The sequence below is a fragment of the Lonchura striata genome, chromosome 7 (assembly GCF_050655825.1).
Source record: "Lonchura striata isolate lonStrDom1 chromosome 7, ASM5065582v1, whole genome shotgun sequence".
NCBI lineage: Eukaryota > Metazoa > Chordata > Aves > Passeriformes > Estrildidae > Lonchura > Lonchura striata.
In genome coordinates, this window is record NC_140709.1 from 25,453,969 (window position 1) to 25,472,858 (window position 18,890).

At 36.9% G+C, this 18,890-nt stretch overlaps 1 protein-coding gene across 16 annotated transcripts in view; it reads left to right on the forward strand.

The window, feature by feature from the left end:
• PARD3B (par-3 family cell polarity regulator beta) overlaps positions 1-18,890 on the forward strand; it is a 394,367-nt gene that overhangs the window by 161,366 nt on the left and 214,111 nt on the right. For 13 of the 16 annotated variants that reach the window (XM_085585191.1, XM_085585194.1, XM_085585195.1 and 10 more), the window contains 3 exons: positions 2,382-2,473; positions 12,400-12,486; positions 16,035-16,160. In XM_085585191.1, coding sequence (XP_085441317.1) covers positions 2,382-2,473; positions 12,400-12,486; positions 16,035-16,160 — 305 coding nt within the window. The remainder of the gene's footprint in view (positions 1-2,381; positions 2,474-12,399; positions 12,487-16,034; positions 16,161-18,890) is intronic. The other 3 variants (XM_085585197.1, XM_085585204.1, XM_085585198.1) reach the window with 1 other exon arrangement.

Sequence of the window (18,890 nt, forward strand, 5' to 3'; positions counted from 1 at the left end):
TCCTGTAATTCCTTACAGAAGTTTTTTCTTGTGGCAAGATTAAAATGTGGATGTGTATGACTGTCAGGTACCTCACAAAGTTACCCCATTATATTCTGGCACTGAAATGATCATGCCTTGAAACGTATGAGACATATTTATTAATCTGTTTTTGAAGACCTCTTCTAAAGGTCTGATACCTCTAGTATCTATAACAATCCTCTTATCAAGCTTCAAGATGCTTTCTCCTGGTCTGGCCTTTAGCAGAAAAGAAAGCTGTTTGTTGCCATCTTTCTGTAAGTACCTCTTTCTTATCTTGGAGTGTTAACTGTGCTCTTAGCAATGTTGTGCTGTGCCATACAGCGAATTGAAGTGTGAGATTATACTTGTTGATTAAAATTCTTTTATTTCTGGTTAAAAAAATCTGTGAATCAGTCAACAGATACAAGATGTGTTCTGAACCTCTGTGTTTATCATTGCTGGGAAATCTGTTTCCCAAGAAGTGGGAGACAGGGGACGAGCATGGATGTAATCTCACCGCAGCAAAACCAGCAGTAACTAAAAATCCAGAAACAGAGAAGTAGCATAGATTATGTCACTCGTGGAGACTGCAAGGGAGGCTTCAGATGGCAAAACAGTTCTGAGGCATGAGTAGCATGTCCTGTCATGTACTGTGTTGCAGCCAGTGTCTGGGAGGAAAAGGTCTAGCTAATCACAGCCCTGAATCTGCTCATGCCGTGACTGTATTTAACTTTCTGTAAAGAAGAGCCTTTGTAGCACCAGTGTTTTTAGTGGCAGACTAACAGAGGTTAGCTTTGTTGGGATCATTATTGTTAAAGGATTTGTCTACTTCCAACATCTGCTGCTACCAAGACTTTTTTTAAATGCTTTTGTCATTATGGAGTTTTAACATAGGAAGACTGTGTGTCTGATTTCTGTTGGTAATGTGCTGCTTGAGGTCAAACTCTTGATTTATGAGATTAGTATGGAATATACTTCATATAACAATTGTTCCTTGACATGTGGTTCCACTGTGAATAGTGATTGGAAGAGATGGCACATACTCAATACACAGCTTTTAAAAGTGGTTCTTTATTAGTGACAGAAGTTCACTTTGAGTGAACTCTATTGGTCTTGCAGTTGAAGCCAAGTCCATTGGCTTCTGCTCTAATTAACACACAAAGAGCATCACTACCAGTATTATGGGTTTAGAAGCACCATGTGAACCAAAAAGGTCCAGCTTGGTGTATATCTCAAGGGTTTGCTTGAAAGGCTGCTCATGATTTTGAACACACACTTGCCCTCAACTCTCTTCATACTTATAAACTAAAAATAAGTCTGCCAAACCTTTAGAACCTCATCTTTTGAGAGAAGCTGAAACTTCTAATAACCAGTGTAGAACTTTTATTGAAAATTAAATTACCTATCTAGTTGGCTTTGTTCTTTGAAATTAATTTTATAGCATTCCTAACTTTTGCCTTGAGACAACTTAATAGGGCAAGTGTATACACTGGAAAACTGTACCACTGCAACAACAAAAAAATAATTATTAACTTTAGCCTTTATCTTGTTAAGATCAGGCTCTGAATTGAATTCTCTTAGTGTGTTGACAGCTGAAGATTTATGTCTTCCAGCTCTATTCCTGTTGCAGGGTTGACAGAAGTGACCTCTCCAAAAAAGGTCTTTGTTATGGATTTTGCTCTGTTTACATTCTTGCCATAAGGGTTGGGATGAAGTACAGTATGTTAAAGCTAATACATCACCTACTGACAGTGGTCTTATCTCATTGGTGACTATTTCCCTCTCCCAGTATGAAAAAATGCAAACATTGAGTGCAAGGATCACAAAAAGAAAGTTAAATAGTTTTCAAGAGATTTAGCATTGGTGTCTGGACTCTGTGTGCACTGTATTTTTGTGTCCGATTATCCAATTGGCTGTGTAATTTTTTTTCTGGGAAGCTACTCTGAAAGTATGTCTTTGCCAGATAAACGCTGCCAAGGGATAGAATAAAAAAAGAGCTGTTTGGTTTACTCAAGGTCTGTGTCATCTCTTGGGAGAAAGAAGGTGGATCAGAGTGAGAGAGAATGGCATTCAGGTTAGATAGGCAGAGAAGAAAGTAAAGCAGTACAACTTTAAGTAGTACAACATTAAGCTTCTCCAATGGAAAGATGGTGGGACTGGCACAAGGAGCAGGACTTCAGATACCCTCCTGTTTCTCCACATGCTGTGCCACAGATGATCCATCCGGAATGGGTCTTTTAGTCCTCAATATCAGTGAGATGATGTTATTTCATGACTGATTTTTCTCTTCCAAATACAGACATAGAAACACAAATGCAGCATTTTTCTATATGCATAATTATGTACACAGTTTCAATATGCACTTTGAAATCTCTCGACAGGGTGCTTCCCAGGCATCCTTTCAGGATGGAGAGATGAACCTCACTGGACCCACAGAACTGCTGTTGGCTCAGAGGGCTCGGCTCCCTAGCAGGTAGGAACATCTTCTGTTTGGTGCTGGCTCAAGTGTGATTTGTGAATTTATGCAACACAAGACTGACTTCTCATTCCAGCTGCACCTCTGGTGCACTGTGCACAGCTGCACTGTGCTTCTCATCAACATGCTCTCTTCCTCTTCCCACCTTTCCCACCCTAAAATTGCATTTGATACCAGAGCACATGTTTGAGCACAACATTCTCTTACCCTCATTGATGAATATGAGTGATTTTTTGTGCTGTTTATAGTATAAAGGTAAGGGGGAAATCTGGGTTTTGGTTTCTATTCAGTCCTGCAAGTGTTCATGTCTTAAGATAGAGAATGCTCATAAATCATATATTGTCTCTCAATAAATAATTATTTATCTGAACCATATAATCCTAAAATTACCTCCTTCATTTTGAGTGTCACCTTCAGTATTGAGTGGTAAGATTATTACTTTGCTATATTCTGTAGTAGATTTTATATCTGTGTTCATACACAGATTGCTAATAGTTGCAATATTTCCCTGTGCATTCCTTCACTAAAGAAGCCAGGTGCAATAAATAGTTTTCTTCTCTTCAGTTATAATAAACCAGTGGTGGCCTGTGCTGTTGTATCTGAATGTAGTCATGGTTCCATTGATGTGTTGGGAAATAACTTATTTTAAACAGTCTAAATTTTGTCTTAGATAAATACATAATCTTCATTGGAAACCAGTGGAGTAAAACTTGAGAGCTGCATAGCTGAAACAAGAGGAGAGGAAATTAGGTGTTCTCAAGAGGTTTAGTAATGAGCAACAAAGTTTATCGCTCCTGAAATCAAAGGGAAAATTCTACATGGCTGAAATGAAATTCAAAAAATAATGATTTTGTAGATAGCATTTGTTACACCGAATTATCAAGCCAGGGTGCCATAGTTTCAGAGAGTAAGTTGGTCAGATCCTCAGTGGTGGAGTGTTTTCATGCTGCTGTTTTCCTGTCTCATCATAAGCTTAAATTTCAGTTTTGACTGGTGATTCAGGTTATGCTGAAGTCACCTTTCTGAGTAGGTAGAGGAATTCAGTACTTTGTCCAGTACCTTGTGTTTGTTGTAGAACTCTTGAGATATATATAGCACATAGGATAATTAAATTAAGAAGTGTTATATGACAAACTTCTACGTGACAGCTAAAATGTGAAAAATTAATCTGCTTCAATTTTAATGATGGCAGATAGTAATTTGCTATAATTCTGCAGCTTACAGTTGTTTGTCAAAACAGTATAAGATAAAACTCATGAAATAAACAGTATCTACATGCCTTAAGCTTAGAACATTTATCCTTGCAAATAGCTGAGAAAAAAACAAGTCTTAACATTCCCATTTTAGCTACATGGAGTCTGTGAAAGAGGCATGAATATGTACCCCATATGCCTGTGGGGAATTTTGCAAGAGCAGGGACTCGAACATTGCTGGTGGTCTGGGCCATGCCAGGATTTGTGGAGAAGGATCACCTTTCCTTTCAGAGCATATCAAAAACTTGTCTTTTCCTCTTAAGGGAATTAATTTCTCAGTTTTTCTTGTTCTTTGAGTTATGATTTCAGTAGTTTTATGGGCACTTTTATCATCTTGGTATAGTTGTGTTTTTCAACTCAATTTCTCTGGGTTGTTGCTCCCTCTGAAGGCCTCCTTGTCACCCAGTTCCTATGCCATTTTGTAATTCCTTCTCCTGCCTGCCGATACTGATGCGTATTTTTAGAATGGTGTCATAATGAAAAGGAGCTGGAGTGCTTTTCCAGCTTTTCCTGCACCTGCTGGGCCTCTAAGTTACATGCCTGCTGATTAGTGTTCATCATGCAGGTATAGAACTTAGTTCAGTCACTAATGCATATTTTCTGTTCGTGGAATGTTGCTGAAGATTTCTACAGCTTGTTTCACCTGAGGTAATTATTATGCATCACCAAATATATGCACTCATTTGTCTCTTGATCCGTTAATTTGTAACGGGGATTAATCAAGCTCTGTGCACATTCTGTTCATATTTACTGTTTTCCTTATGCCTTTACTAGGGTGTTTTAGGCTACCTAAGTCCTCTTAGGAATTTTCTGAGAGCATATTATTGTTTATCAAGTTAAAACAATTCATTGCTTGTATTTGGGATTCTTCAGAAGAAGGTTATGTTACTTGTTTGCTTCATAATTCAGTGGCTTTTGGAAACACAGACAATGGCAAAACCTCTTGTGATATGTCTCCGAGGTATTCAATTTCCGGAAGTGGCCAGGTCTTCTCTGTCACAAACTAGACAAGAATCAGCTTAGGTTTCTGTAGATCTCTTACAATTTTTGCTGAATTCTGCAAACTGCCTTGACATAGGAACATGAAAGGAAAAGTGATGAAGAATATAGATTGGGGCCCACTTGAATGATGCCAGAATAGCAATCAAGTAAGTGTTGAACAGGTAGAGAGCAAAGGGAACGCCGGCCAGAACAGGGTATTCCCATGAATCCTTTTGCATTGGTAATAGTTTTTTTTTTTCTTTTTTTTAGAAAATAAAAAAATCTTGATTGAGATTGCATTGTCTGAAAAATATTGACCAAAGCCAGCCAAGCAAATAGAAATCAAAACAAAATGGAGAGGAAGTAGCAGTTCTTCATAGACACATACTCTACCAAAATATGCATTGTTTGTGGCTCCTGTGTCCCGAGGGGATTTTGAAAAACACTGTTTTACCTGAAAGAATTGAGATGGGTACTATGAGGAATTTCTCATGAAAATTGTGAATTATATTGGAGTAATTGTAAAATATTCCACTTTCTTCAAACAGTGAACATGAGAGAAGTTCTGAATGCAGTATTTTGTAAAGCAAAGGTATTTTGTGGCTCTGTGAAATTCACAGGAATTTCAAAGAATTTAAATTTTATAGCCATGATTTGATTTTTACTTGGCTTTCTTCTTCTAATTCAAGTTTTTTAAACTGTTTTTCCAAAAGTGTTTTCATTAGGATTAGAAGGTTTATAAAGGGAAATAATGAGTCACTAGAGACCATCTGTCTGTCTCAATTATCTTTATTTGATTGAATGTAAGGAAGGTTTTATTAATAAAATAATAAAACTACTTTTTCCACAAGCAGTAAAACAAGCAGCTTAATATCTAATTGATCTCCTTTCTGAAAGAAAATGTTACTCAAAATTCTGATTTTTTCAGGTATTTTTCTTGTTGAATTTTAAAGTTGTTAGGACCATGAGGGACTACCAGGTCATTAACCCTTCATCTAAATAAACCACACCAAGAGATGTTAATAAAGATAATATTTCAGCCTAATTTTGAGCTACTCCATGCTGTGGACAAAAGGCTATGGAAGAAAAAAGACTACTACTGGCTCTGTTGCTTTCCCTGCTTTCCTTCCTGTCACTGGGTTTAGTAAGCTTTAAGGCCTATAATGCTTGAGCAAAACAGCAGCTTGCCACCTGAGAAATGATCTGGGCCTTCTCATCAGAGCACCAGTCTGTCTGAGGTCAGAGTCCCTTTCTAACTGCAGCCAATAATGGGTTTTTCAGAGGGAAGCAGAGAAAGAGTACTATGATTAATATTTCATGATAGAGAAGCCTAGTCAGTTGAACTTTAAGATCCAGGCTTGGAATGTTTTATATTCCCCACTCAAGAAGGAAAACTGTTTGATCTAAAGAAAGTCAGTTCACTGGTTTAAGTAGGGGAAATCAGTTGCACATGGAGTGAGTGTCAGTATGGAGGGATTTTGGCTCCTCTACTTAGAAGTTAATGGGAAGCCCCTTTGCTTGGATTCTCTTAAAGCATTTCACTGCAGAAGTACTGGGAAACTTTTCAGGACTGTATCCCTTGGGAGTCTGAAAATCTTAATTTGGCATTTTGAGAGTTGAACTTTACTACAGGAGAGACTTAAAACATTGGGTCACTGGAATGTTTTTCAATTGAATAAATAATGACAATGCTCTTGTAAATTCTGAAGGTGGCTTTTTTGTTGTTTATTTGCAAGTAAAGATGATGTTCAGGGTAAAGGAAGCCAAGCTAATGCCATCAGTGTATAAAATGTTGTATTTCTCTGTGCCTTTTTTCATGTTCCATACTGGGTTTGAAAGATTTTCATAGTAATAACAAGGTTTTGGTACTCTCTATAGATGGTCAGGTAGATACTTGTCACAACTTCTAGCACTGAATTCCTTAGTACACTGTACGTGGGAATATTGGTTTTGAAAAGCTTGCTTTTCTCAGTAAAAATGACTGTGTTAAGGAACAGTAAACACGAATCTGCTTGGAAGTGGATGTTTAGCTTAATAGCAGTGGATTACTTGGAACACAAAGGGTAATTTATGCATAGATAATTCATTATGTGTTTTCATTATGTTCGCTTTTACTGTCTTCCCACTTCTTTTTAGCAGAGGTCAGGGTCAGTTCCTTGGTTTAAGCACTGTAGATACATAATTAAAGTGTAGCTGAAGCATTTTTTTCCTTCTCTGTGTTTTCCTATTTTTAACCTACTGTGTCTTTCATTAGTCTAACAAAAGAGAATTGAAACCATTTGATTTAAAGGAAAAAAGACACAAAGCCCCAGTGCTTGCAGGCTGATTTCTCTCTAAAACTTCAGAGTTAATCTTGTGAGAACTAACTAATTTTAATGTGGGAAAAAAAAGTTTGGAATAACTAGATTAATGAAGAAAAATTTATTGCTTGATTTGTTTCCTCTTCAAACCTGAAACTGGGAGATTGTGACATTATTTCATAGTAAATATTTGAACTTTGTGGATAGTTTGTTTAGTGCTGTGTAGAATGGAGCAGCTGCTTCATTCCTGTCTCTTATAAAAGAGTGATCAGTTTGCCTACCTGTACCTGGAAAATTTACCCTTGCCTGCACACTGAGTTGCTGTTTCTCCTCCTTGTAGGGTGCTTTATAGCCCTATTTAAATATTGTTCTGATTTTCGTCATTCGAGTGTGTTCACACTATGTAACATCTTGAGTTCCAGCTCCTTCTTCAGGACTTTCAAGACATTTTAATCAAAGGTTTGAGCACCTAGTTGAAAACAGAGAAGGAAATATGTGGAAAAGGTGTAGGAGGTGGATGGGAAGGTTTAGTTTAGCTGACTGCTCTGGAAGCCTTCTCTTAATGAATGGGGACAAATACTTTTTTATCATCGGTAACTGTATTGGTTGAGTATGTGAAAAAAGTACATGGCAGAGTCATCTGCCTCTTTATTTGGATAAATCTGTGCATGCTTCCTCTTTAAAATGCCCTATAGAAATTTGACATGCCCTCTAGGCCTTTGCTCTCTACCAAACATCAACACCTTTTGTTGATGAATACTCTCTCTTCTGGAATGGCAGCATTGGAGGAAGAGGCATGGAACTGGAGGTGCAAGTGAAAAACAAGCAAGGAGATGCAGCTTAATAAATAATTGCATCCATGAGCTCTCTACATCTGACTGACATTTAATTTGCCTTTTACTTGGCTGTGGTCAATAAAAACACCACGCAGCATGTTCAGAATATCAGCTGTGCTTTTCTGTTTGCAAGGGAAACATTGACATTCTGCACTAGAAGATTTTTTTCAGATATGGCATCTTACTAATCTGTATATTTTCTTAAAAACACTCGATAAAGTGTTGAATATGACTAATATTGCAAAGGAAAATGCCACTGGAATGGTAAATACATTGTGTTTACTCAAGCAGTAGGTTCTTGTGACATACGCATGATGACAAGTTTTGCCCAGTAACCCATGCAGTAAGCAGCTTTTCTGATGTACTGTCTTCACTGTGTTGCAAAACAATTAATCTGCTTTAGGCTGTGTCTACTACATTCTCCAAGAGCAATCCTATCAAGCATTTGTAGCTGGGGAAGGTCAAAGCACTTCAGTGAACTCAGTCCTGCTGCAACAACACGTAACATTCATTTCTGGAGAGGGTTCCCTTTTAAGCATCTGTGTGCTCAGTGTTGGGATGGGTTCTTCAGTGTTCTTGTGTTGTTTGCAGAGAAGCTTTCAGCGAATAGATCTTTCCCTTTGTGTAACTCACTGCTAGTTCTTAATACAGGTTTCAGGAGAGGGAGCCATAGTATTCCACAGCCAGGACACTGCAAATCTGAGGATCAGATTGATTCACAATTAGATGTGACCACTAAATGTGCAGCACTCCATTTAAACGTTGCTTTCCATGTTGCCAATGTTGTGCATGCTCACTACTCATGTACACCTTCTCTATCTCTTTGCTGAACAGTACTTATCAGCATTTTTAATAATATGCATGGCAAGCCTTGTTGACAAATGTGATAGATGGTCAAGAATCTGTCAGAAATCAATAATATCAAACAAAGAAGAATTTAATAGTACATGATGACAGCCTCTTCAGGTTAAAAATCAATAGTACAGCATCTTGGATCAGGTCATGCTGGACAGGTGTTCTCCCCTGAGTGAGACCAGAGGTAGCTTCGGTGCAGCAAGGGGAAGGGAGGTGCCAGTATTGGAAGAAGCCTGAGTGCTGTGTTTCTGGTTGGGGTGGATCTTGTACTTCAGAGAAATTTCACTGACATAAGGGTTTTTTAAAAGTTCAGTCTTTTTAACTGCTGTAAGAATATATCTCTATGTATTCCATAGAGACTGGTTCCAAGTTCAGTTAGGACAGGATTTCCTGAGGTAGGAGTTCTATCTGCTTCTTGAAGAACAAGGAGGAGATACTCAGCCTACTGAGGCACTCTCTGTGCATTGCTCACTGATGCTGCCAGCCTCTCATCCCCAGCTTGGAATTTTACTCCAGGTCTTTTATACTGATTTAATGGTCTAGACTTGTGTTTCCTTTTACTGCAAAAGGCGTTTAAGATCTGTAGGGGAGATTTCAAAGGGCAGTAGGTCACAAGTAGGTTGCCAACTTCTGGATTTTTTTTTTTCCTATTTAGGTGTTTGTGTGTTTTTAAAATGTGTTGAATATTGCAAAAAAATCTATAAATTACATTGTCTGTTGTCACAGCTATCAACCTGTAAGACAGTAATTCTGCTTTCTCCTACTTCTTTAATTTTTTTAACCTAGCTCTGTCAAACTGAAGAGTCCTAGCACCTGTGTGTCCCACAGGTCTTTGGAATTCAGTAATTAGTATTCTTAGAGCTCATCCTATTTAGAATCTCATTCAGTCATGCTCTATTCCTGAATGTTTTCTCCAGTACAGTATAAACTGTAAGCCAGCATGAAATAGTACAGTGCTGAGTTCAGCTGTCCTTGTGGACAGATTAAACCTGCTCGATGAGGGACAGAACAAGTGAATGACACCAAATATGTCTGAATCTCTAATCTTTGAGGTTCTTAAACAAATAAAAAAAACCCCAATCAAATCCCAGATGTTCTGGTTTTAAAATTTTTAACTGTCATGCTTTCATAGGTATAATATAAAAATAACATATCCTCAGAGGTCCATGAAAGTTGGTGTGAAAGGCTGTTTTCTTCTCAGATGTAACTAGATGTAACCATTTGTTTGAGAAGAAGTCTATTTAGAATCATGGATTTGTGACTAAAATTATAATTCCAAAATTCTTAATACATGTATAAAGAGTGTGCTCTTATTCTGAATGTTTAGTGCTCTAGAACTTCCATAAGTTATAGGATGTATCAAAAATTTTTAGAGTAATATATAATGTGCATGTGGGCTATTTGTTTTCACAAGGAAGCCTATTTTTCTTAGTGTGTAGATTTCATGTTCAGTTTTAAAAAAAGTTTGTATGTTTTCTTTGGCTTCCAGCCTACTTTTAACTGTAAGTGTGTTGATTTAATATGACAGCTCACCTGTCTGTCATGATAGCCCTCAAAAAAATTTCTGCTCTTTCTTACAGTTGCTTAGGAAGACAACTCCTCCCTAGAGCACACACAGGGTTATTTGGGGACAGCTGTAACTTACTTAAATTTTCCCTGTAGAAATGAAAGCCCATTCACTACTTCTGATTATTTTCTGAATCTAAAGGGCTTGGCTGCTTAATTTACTTAAGCATTTTGATTTTGTAGAAGTTCAAAAGACAATAAAAGTAGCCCTTTAATTATCTTTCTTTGTGTCTTAAGAGAATTGGAGGAAGTAGAAGATGGAACTGAAAGAGGAGTTAATTTCCTATGCATGCATTGTTGAGGTTTTTGGCAACCACACTGATTAGCTTTTCTAACCTGATTCACCAGAAAAAAATGTATTTAAAAATCTTACAGGAAGATTTTGTCAGGATTTCCCCATCTGATTAATGAAGCAGGTGAATACAGGAAAGAAAAATCCACATATGCCTGTTGATGGTGTGTGTTTTATAAATACAGTAACATGAAAATCGGTTACATTGGGATCAGTGGTGGTTTGTTGTTAAGGGTCTTTCCATTTAATATCTAGAGAACATAAATTCATTACAGTGACAACATTTTTGGAAGATCTGTTTACAAAAAAAAAAAAAAAGCTCCCCAAAGCTCACTCTGTCCCCTAATTAAAAATAAATAAAATGTATAAACTTGTATTCCAGACTTATTCTATATTTAGCCGATCAAGCTATGAATTGTTGTATTTAGGGCAAATTGCTTCTCATTAATCATTGTGCAACTGGATAAAGTTTCATAACTACAACAACAAAAAATTCCCGTATTACTAGGAAGCAATGCCAGATTTTGTCTAGTCATTTGCAGTAATTGTGCTCCTTGTGAGTGGGCTTAGCTGTGCCATGTGGGTTCATGTTGTGCCTAATGTGGTGTAACTGCTGCCACTTCAAGGGCAATCACAGATTCTTGATGGGTTTCTGTACATTTTTACTGATTCTTGCATCAAATCAAATTATCTTAAGACCATGTGTCAGCCAAATCAGTCAGCTGGTGCCAGAGGAAGGTGTGGTACTAGGGAAAAATCACCTGAGGTGGGGAGGGCAGAGTGGTAGTGAAGAGTTGGCTTGGTCATTTTATCTAGCAAACGTGTGCTCTCTAGTTGTGCACAGGGAACAACCAGGAGTCTCTTTCTCTCTAGCTGTCTGCACTTGATCAGTTAGACTGAATCTTTACCTCAGGCCAGTATCTGAAGAGGCCATTTGGTTCAGTTTCATGTGTTCTGTAGCACACGTGACACTGAACCAAATGGCACACTGTAAGATTGGCAGGCACACACAGCTCACAGCTGGGGAGGGAATATTTTGGAAGATGGACACTATTATGGAATGAAGGAACAAGGTCTGCTGAAATACAGACATTGCTAATTTTTTTTAAGATTCTAGCCAGTTCAAGTACCTTCATTTTCAAGTCATGGTCACCCAGAATAGAGTTAAGGTCACTGTAAGGCTGACAGTGTAAGATAGTCAATAGGAAGTGAAACAGCACATGCCATGAAACAGCATAAGTCTGTCAGAGATAATACAGAGGTTTTTAATAACAGTGTTTGAGGAAGGAAACTTCTTGACAAAATGAGCTGAGTTGCAGTACTAATCACAATTTGTTTTATTCTTTGTTTGCCAGACAGGTTGTAAGCAACTGAGGGAAGAAATCAGTATACTTAAATAAGATTTGACTTGAAAGTCTCAGTGTCCTTTCTGTGTGATCTTTGTGTTTATAATGTGGCCACATGGGAAAATTGAAGCAACTCACATGGAGCTTAAATTAAGAACATGTAAAATAATTTTCGCCTCCGCTTTTTTTTATGATTAAGTCTCTCCTCACTTAAAAGCTTATTCTTTAATATTCTAATTAATTTACTTGAAGGTTAACTTAGGAAAATGTCTAGTGTTTGATTTCCTTCCCTTTTAAAAACACAAATGCTAATCTAAAACAATTCAAGCATTTCATGGCTGTTTTGCTTTTCATTTTATTTTCATATATTAGTGAGCTCTGAGTCAGATATTTTTTCTACGCTTTCTGCTGTCTGGTCAATCAGGAATTTGTTTATAATACAGAGAATTCTCTGAATAAGCTTATTAGATTTGTTTCCATATGATCTTTTTCAGTGAAATGACAAAAACAGTGGAGATTTCTGGGGAAGGTGGACCCTTGGGAATACATGTAGTGCCCTTCTTTTCATCCTTGAGTGGAAGGTAAGATATTTTCTGCATTGCTCAAGAAGTATATAATGAAAGGATTTCAGTTGTGCTTATCTTAAAATGCCTACTATTTACCTAAAGGAAAACAAAAATTGGTCTATGACACTCTTCCATTACCAGAATATATTTATTAGTCCAAGTTCTGTATAAGGCAAACATAGACTCGTTTAGGTTGGAAAAGACCTCAAAAATGCTTGAGTCCAACCTTTGACTGATCTCCATCTTGTCAACTAGATCATGGCATGAAGTCGATGTCCAGCTATTTTCAGTCAGTACTAACATCTTTGTTCATATATGCCCTTTTAATTGTCTCTGGTTTTATTCTCTGAATGGTTAACTGGACTCAATAGTTTTGTATGGTGTTGGGTTGGTTTTCTTGTGCCGTTGTGGGCTTGTTTGATTTTGCTTGTTGTTTTATTTTGTTTCCTAATTGACTATTTCTGCATAGTCTCTTCCTTAGTGACATACCAGACAAGAAGAGTCAAAGAAATTGCCTGCCTCCTCATACCTCATATTTTTCAAGCCATCTTTCAGATTTGATTGCATAGCATTTATAAAAGGTGCTCTATACCATGAACCTTTCTTTGTCACAATACAATTACTTTAATTATAAATGATTTAACAAAGTCCATCGAGATCACAAAAGCCTGTTATAGCAGTGTGCTCATATTGATGTGCTGTAGTTAAGACTGCGTCAGCATTTTCATTATAGCTGTTTTCCAAGCTATGTAACTAGGATGTGTTAAAAAAAAAAACCTAGGCTGAAATTTGACATACAGAGGCTTAGCCAGAGAGTTAATTTGACAGTGGCAGCCGTGAATAAGAGATGGGAAATTGCCAGAGCCATAAATGACACTGCTTTATAGTAAAATGGCTGCCTGTTACACAAAGCCAATTATTGCAAAAGTAAAAATGGTCTAATTCTTAAATGTTTCTTTACTTGTCATCTTTCATGTAGGAAAGAGAATGTGAAGGATTGAATTACCTTGTAAAGGTCTGTTTACTTGGCAAGATCTGAATTTGTAAGTGGACCCAAATTAATTCAGGTTGTTTTATTTACCAATAGGGAAAATAGATGTCCATCTGCTGCCTGTAAAAATGGCATCACTGTCTCAAGAAGAAAGTTGGTCTTCAATGGCAGCTGTCAGAGATCCAAGTTGTGTCCTTGGCTTTGTGGGCTGCCTATTTGTCTTGAAAAAGCCACTTGTGTTTGTTGCCCATTCTGAAATGCAGGCTGGAGCTCTTTGATATAAGCATGCCATAAAGGTTGTAGTGCGTACACTGTATTTCAAGATCTTTCAGTAAAACAATTCTGATGAAATTGAAAGCTATTAAAATCAGTAATTGTTGTGACTGAAATGCAGTTTTGTACTCAAGTATCACTGTGAGAGCAGCTTTTAAAGACCTGCAAGAAGAATTGTTCCTTGGTCTACACTGTATTCATGTTAATATGTCCTTAATTACAAATGCATTTGGGGATCTGATGAAATAGAGTGGGTCTTTGACAGATGAGCTACTGGTTGTTTAGGTAGTTGTCTTTACATTTAAGACAGTTCTTGGCAGAACTGTACTGATATCTTAAACTGACTTGTTTAAGTCAGTCACTGGGCTGACTTAAATGGCTTGACCCTCTTTTTTCATCTAGCCTGAGACTATACTATGAGTATAAATCATAACTCATCATAACATGAGAAAGTACAGAAGAGCATCTTTTATTTATTTTGATGACATGATCAAATTTATGAGGACATGCTAGCCATGACTAGCTGGGTCTGGAATTTCAATTGTAAAGTTATCTTCTAATAAGGTAATGCTGGCTTCAGCACAGTGCTGCTGCAGGCCAAAGTTTTTCTACAGATCATTAAAACATCATAGTAATTTACAAAGTTTTAGTTTATACAGGAACTACAAAAGTAATAGAAATAATTCCCCCCCTTTCTTTTGCACTTAAATATCATTAAAACCAGGAAATTAAAATTTAATTGTGCATTAAAATGCTAAAATTTAGGCTGCGGAAGAAAGTTATGGAGGAATTAATTCAAATTGCCTCAGTCTATGTAACTCAAGGCACATGAGCAGTACAGCACACACAAGGTTCAGACAAGTAAGCAATCCTACTACATATGTGAATGCAGCATCCAAGCACACAGGATTAGTGAGCAACCAACTTAATTTATAATTTTGTTTATTTCTGTACTTTTATTGGTTGAATTTTAGCATAGTTGTATTTAGTTAGTTCTTAGGGTTAAGGTTTTTGATTGCCACTAGTTGGATGTCATCAAAAGGGCTGTGGCCCCTCACCACAACTACCTGTTTTACTCCTTTGGGAAGGATAACACTTGTTGCAAGAGAATATTTATGCTGTTAAATCTCTTTTTTATGTTAGATACTTCAAAGAACTAATATTCATTGGGAACCATTTTTTCACTTGGTAATTGATTGGACAGAAGTACAAATATTTTAATGTTCTTACATAGTAAATCTAAAATCAGATGCTCAGTGAATATAGTGTCACCTGAATTAGTTAATGGTGTACTGTGAATCTGTTGAATGGACTTAGATATGAGGGGCAGTCAGGAATCTAAGACAAAAATTCAGGACTTCTGTTTTGTGATTGGAGTGCTGGCATGTTGAAAATTGCACATCAATATTTTATGGAGTATAACCAATAGAAAATGGTCTCTAAAGGTCATCCTTGATGATCATCTTTGATGCTGAAGTGGTATGGAAATTTAGTGGACAAAGATTGATTATAGAAGTTCTTCACAAAGTCATGGTTGTCAGGATTTTTTGGAGACTGTAGTGGTATCATTGGATATAGCTATGTTGAGTTATAGTTTGCAATACAGCAGTGTTCTATGTAGGTCAGGATTAGCCTGGCATTCCCAGCAGAGTTATCAGCACTGGAATTTTGCACCACCCACCCTGGCTCACTTGTATTATTCTGTGTTGCACCTCCGTTTTCACTTGCCCTTACCTTGTTAACAGACAGGTTGGGTGTTGATGTTCTGCTGCTGTCCTGCCCCATGAATGAGTAGTATTGCTGTCTTGTATCAAAGCAAGGGAGTTTAGCAACTGAAAATTCCTTACACATTTTCAGAAGTAGAAAAGTCAGTTATTTTTTTTCATTCTAGCTCCTGTTTATTTTGTTATAGTCAAGGTAGAAAATTGCTTTTAATCTCTTTGTGTTTTCTTTGGGGCAGTGGCAGAAAAATACTGCATGAGCTACTCTGCCATTTTTAACTGGAGAGTGACCTAGGTGTTTTCCTCTGTTTCTCCAACTATGACCTACAGGACTTAATGCTCCCCAAGTTCTTGAAAGTAGTAAAGCATTAGTGTGCAGCAATTTTTCTTGGTATTTTTTGGAATCTCCCCCTTTTTTGTTAATAAGTCAGCTGAAATCTTTCCCTAGGTTAAGCACACAAGAGAGGCAGTCTACTGTATCATTTCATACACAATACAGAGATTGATATCTATTTTTAGTTCCTCTAAATTTGTATCAGCACAGTAAGGACAGTTTTCACGCATGTTTTGCCTTTTAGGATGCTGGGACTCTTCATCCGTGGTATTGAGGAAAACAGCAGATCTAGGCGTGATGGTCTTTTCCATGAAAATGAATGCATTGTGAAGATAAACCATGTGGACCTTACAGATAAAACCTTTGCACAGTAAGTGCTGGTTTACTAATACTTTTTACTAGCCAAGATTTTACACAGTGCTGTGTTTAAGTGATTTGTAAAGGGATTAATACTTATTTCAGAAAAGATGTTTATAAAATTGATATGTGACAGAAACTTTGTAATTTTCTTTCTGAAACCTCCAAATAAGGTGAAATTTGAGAAATTTTAGTGAACTTACTGTGCTAACTTAATAGCATTGTTTTGTAATTGCTCTCTTCCCTTTCTAGATCTTCTGTTACTTTTACCATATTCTTGTATTTTTTTTCACAAGACCTCTAGAATGAGTCAACATCACAGCATAGTGTTTAATGTTCTTTTGCAAATGAAATAAGATTTTTTTATTGTGCTGCAGCTTTTTGAACATTAATTTTTTAAAAAAATACTTCTATTGTCAAACTATGATTACTCGAGGTAAATGGAAAGTTTCACTTATGACTTTTATTAAAAGTCTGTTGACATTTATTATCTATCTCAAATTTTTTTTTTAACTAACAAGTTGTTTTGATAATTTCTGGATTAATGTGGCATTGTTGCACAAAAGAATAGCCTCTCAAATTTCACAGATATTTGCTGTACTAATTAAATAGTAATTTGTTTTTACTTTTAATCCATATGTTTAGACAACTGAGCGATTGTTTATAATATAACTTAAACCTATTGAGATGTCAAGGGAGTCAAGGCTTAACTTTCTAAACAGTAAGCCAAATGTTCAAAGCTTCTAGCCTAAAATGCAGTACATTACTTTCACAGTTAGGAATAAATATTTGCAAAAAAGTTTTTCATGAAACCAGTTATGTAGCACAGGTATTCTTGTTTCTGAGACTGTGCTTTTTTCCCTCCTGATAGCTTTTCAGTTACAGCTTTCTGCGTGTTTGGTGGCAAAAGCACTCTTTGTTATAGTACATGCCATTCTCTTCCATCCATGCAAATTCCTAAATAAGATATCGATTTTAGCAGAACATAATTGTCAGTATCTTATTAAAACATTCATTGCCCCATTTTGCAGTTTTATAATGAAATTTTATAAATAAGGATTTGCTTGAATCAAAGCCTCTTTTCAAAATCATATGTGATCCTTTCTTTACAATGAGTTTTCTCCTCTGTGATTTCTTCTGAATATAACTAGCTCTCCAAAGGCTTATAGCCCCTGAAGTGTTTGTGGAGAAGAGGACTCTGCATGTTTTTCTGTAAGGCTACTAGATTTTGGGGCAGTTTGAAATACTTCTGGAAATTTTCTAGTTCTCTGTCAGGCTTTCCTTCAAAATACAACATGCAGGACACTTTCTAAAGGCTTGTGTAAAATTTTGGGAGTTGGAAGGACTGTTTACCGTAAGAATTGGCTTAGAGAGATCAGTCTTGTTAGACTCTCTGTTACTGGGAGAGAAAAGTGACTTAAAGGTGACTCAGAGCGGAGCCTAATTTTGTTGGGCTAAGTTTCCTTATGTTACAAACCCAAGTAGTGTGGTTGCAGTGGCAATTGAGGAAAAAATGCATGTATTGAGGGCTCAATGTTTGTTTGGGGACTGGGGAGAACATTTTAGATGAGCTCTAGCCTATTCCCAAGTCTTGCATTTTTCTGTTGAATTATTTTCCAAAATAACTTTCTACATCATCTCTCTTCCATGGCTGTGGAGAATGACTTAAGAAAGACTCTTTCCACGTTGAAACTAATCTCTGTGAACACATCTTTTAAGTTTTCATCTTGTGTGACATAACTGTACTAACCTGACAGAAGTCCAAGTTACAGAAATCCACTAATTGTAAAAGATACAACAAAGTATTGTTCCAATGACTGTTGACCCACAAATAACAACCAGATTCTTCTTGGAGAGAAAAATCTGTTGGCTAGTTTCAAATTGACATTTCTTCATAACCCTTGTAAAAGCTGTTTTAACACTTAGACTGTTACATGCTGTCTCTTTCAAATTTCAGCTTCTTCTGCAGCTGTAACAGCAGCAGCCTACTTTCTGTATTCCCATGTTTATAATAGCTATATATTGGGACTGTTGGTCTACTTTTTCATTTGCTGCTAATCTATTCAATTACATTCTGTTGTGTTGCAGAGTTTCTAGCACCTCTTTTAACTGACTCCCTTATTTCTTTAAAGTATGCACTTGGGGTCTCAAGAAATACAAATTTCTCCATTCATTATTTTTTCCCTTTGAAGTGCAGCCAGTTATTTGGCCCCTGAAGACTGCATTTGGACTTTCCCATAGGATGTCTTGAGTGATTTCCACTAATTTTGTTTGAAGGCGATCTTATATTTTCTCTTGCATATATTTTAAATATTAATCTTTTGAAACTGAGTTATTAAATTACCTTGTAACACATGACCAAGTGGCTACTTACAAGGATGAAGATGGGGTGTGAAGTAAACAGAGTTAACATTTTATATCCTTTATGCTGGAAGCATGCCATGGTTTCTACTGTCGGAGGAAGGTCTGTCCTTGAGAACTTTGACAGGGCTATAGTTGAGCAGATAACCTATAACCTCTGCAGACACACTGGGGCACAGTCTGTTACAGCTGTGAAACAGAACCCTTGAGGGTGATACTAAAATAATGCCTCCCTACAACATTCTCCCTGCTACCTTTCTTTTCCAAGTTTGAGGTTTCTCTCTGGCAGCATCGCCTGTCAGTGAATGTTGCTATTCTGACTCTTCATGCTTGTATGCTCAGTGTGGAAAGGATGGTTCTTTCCCACAGCAGTATCCACTGG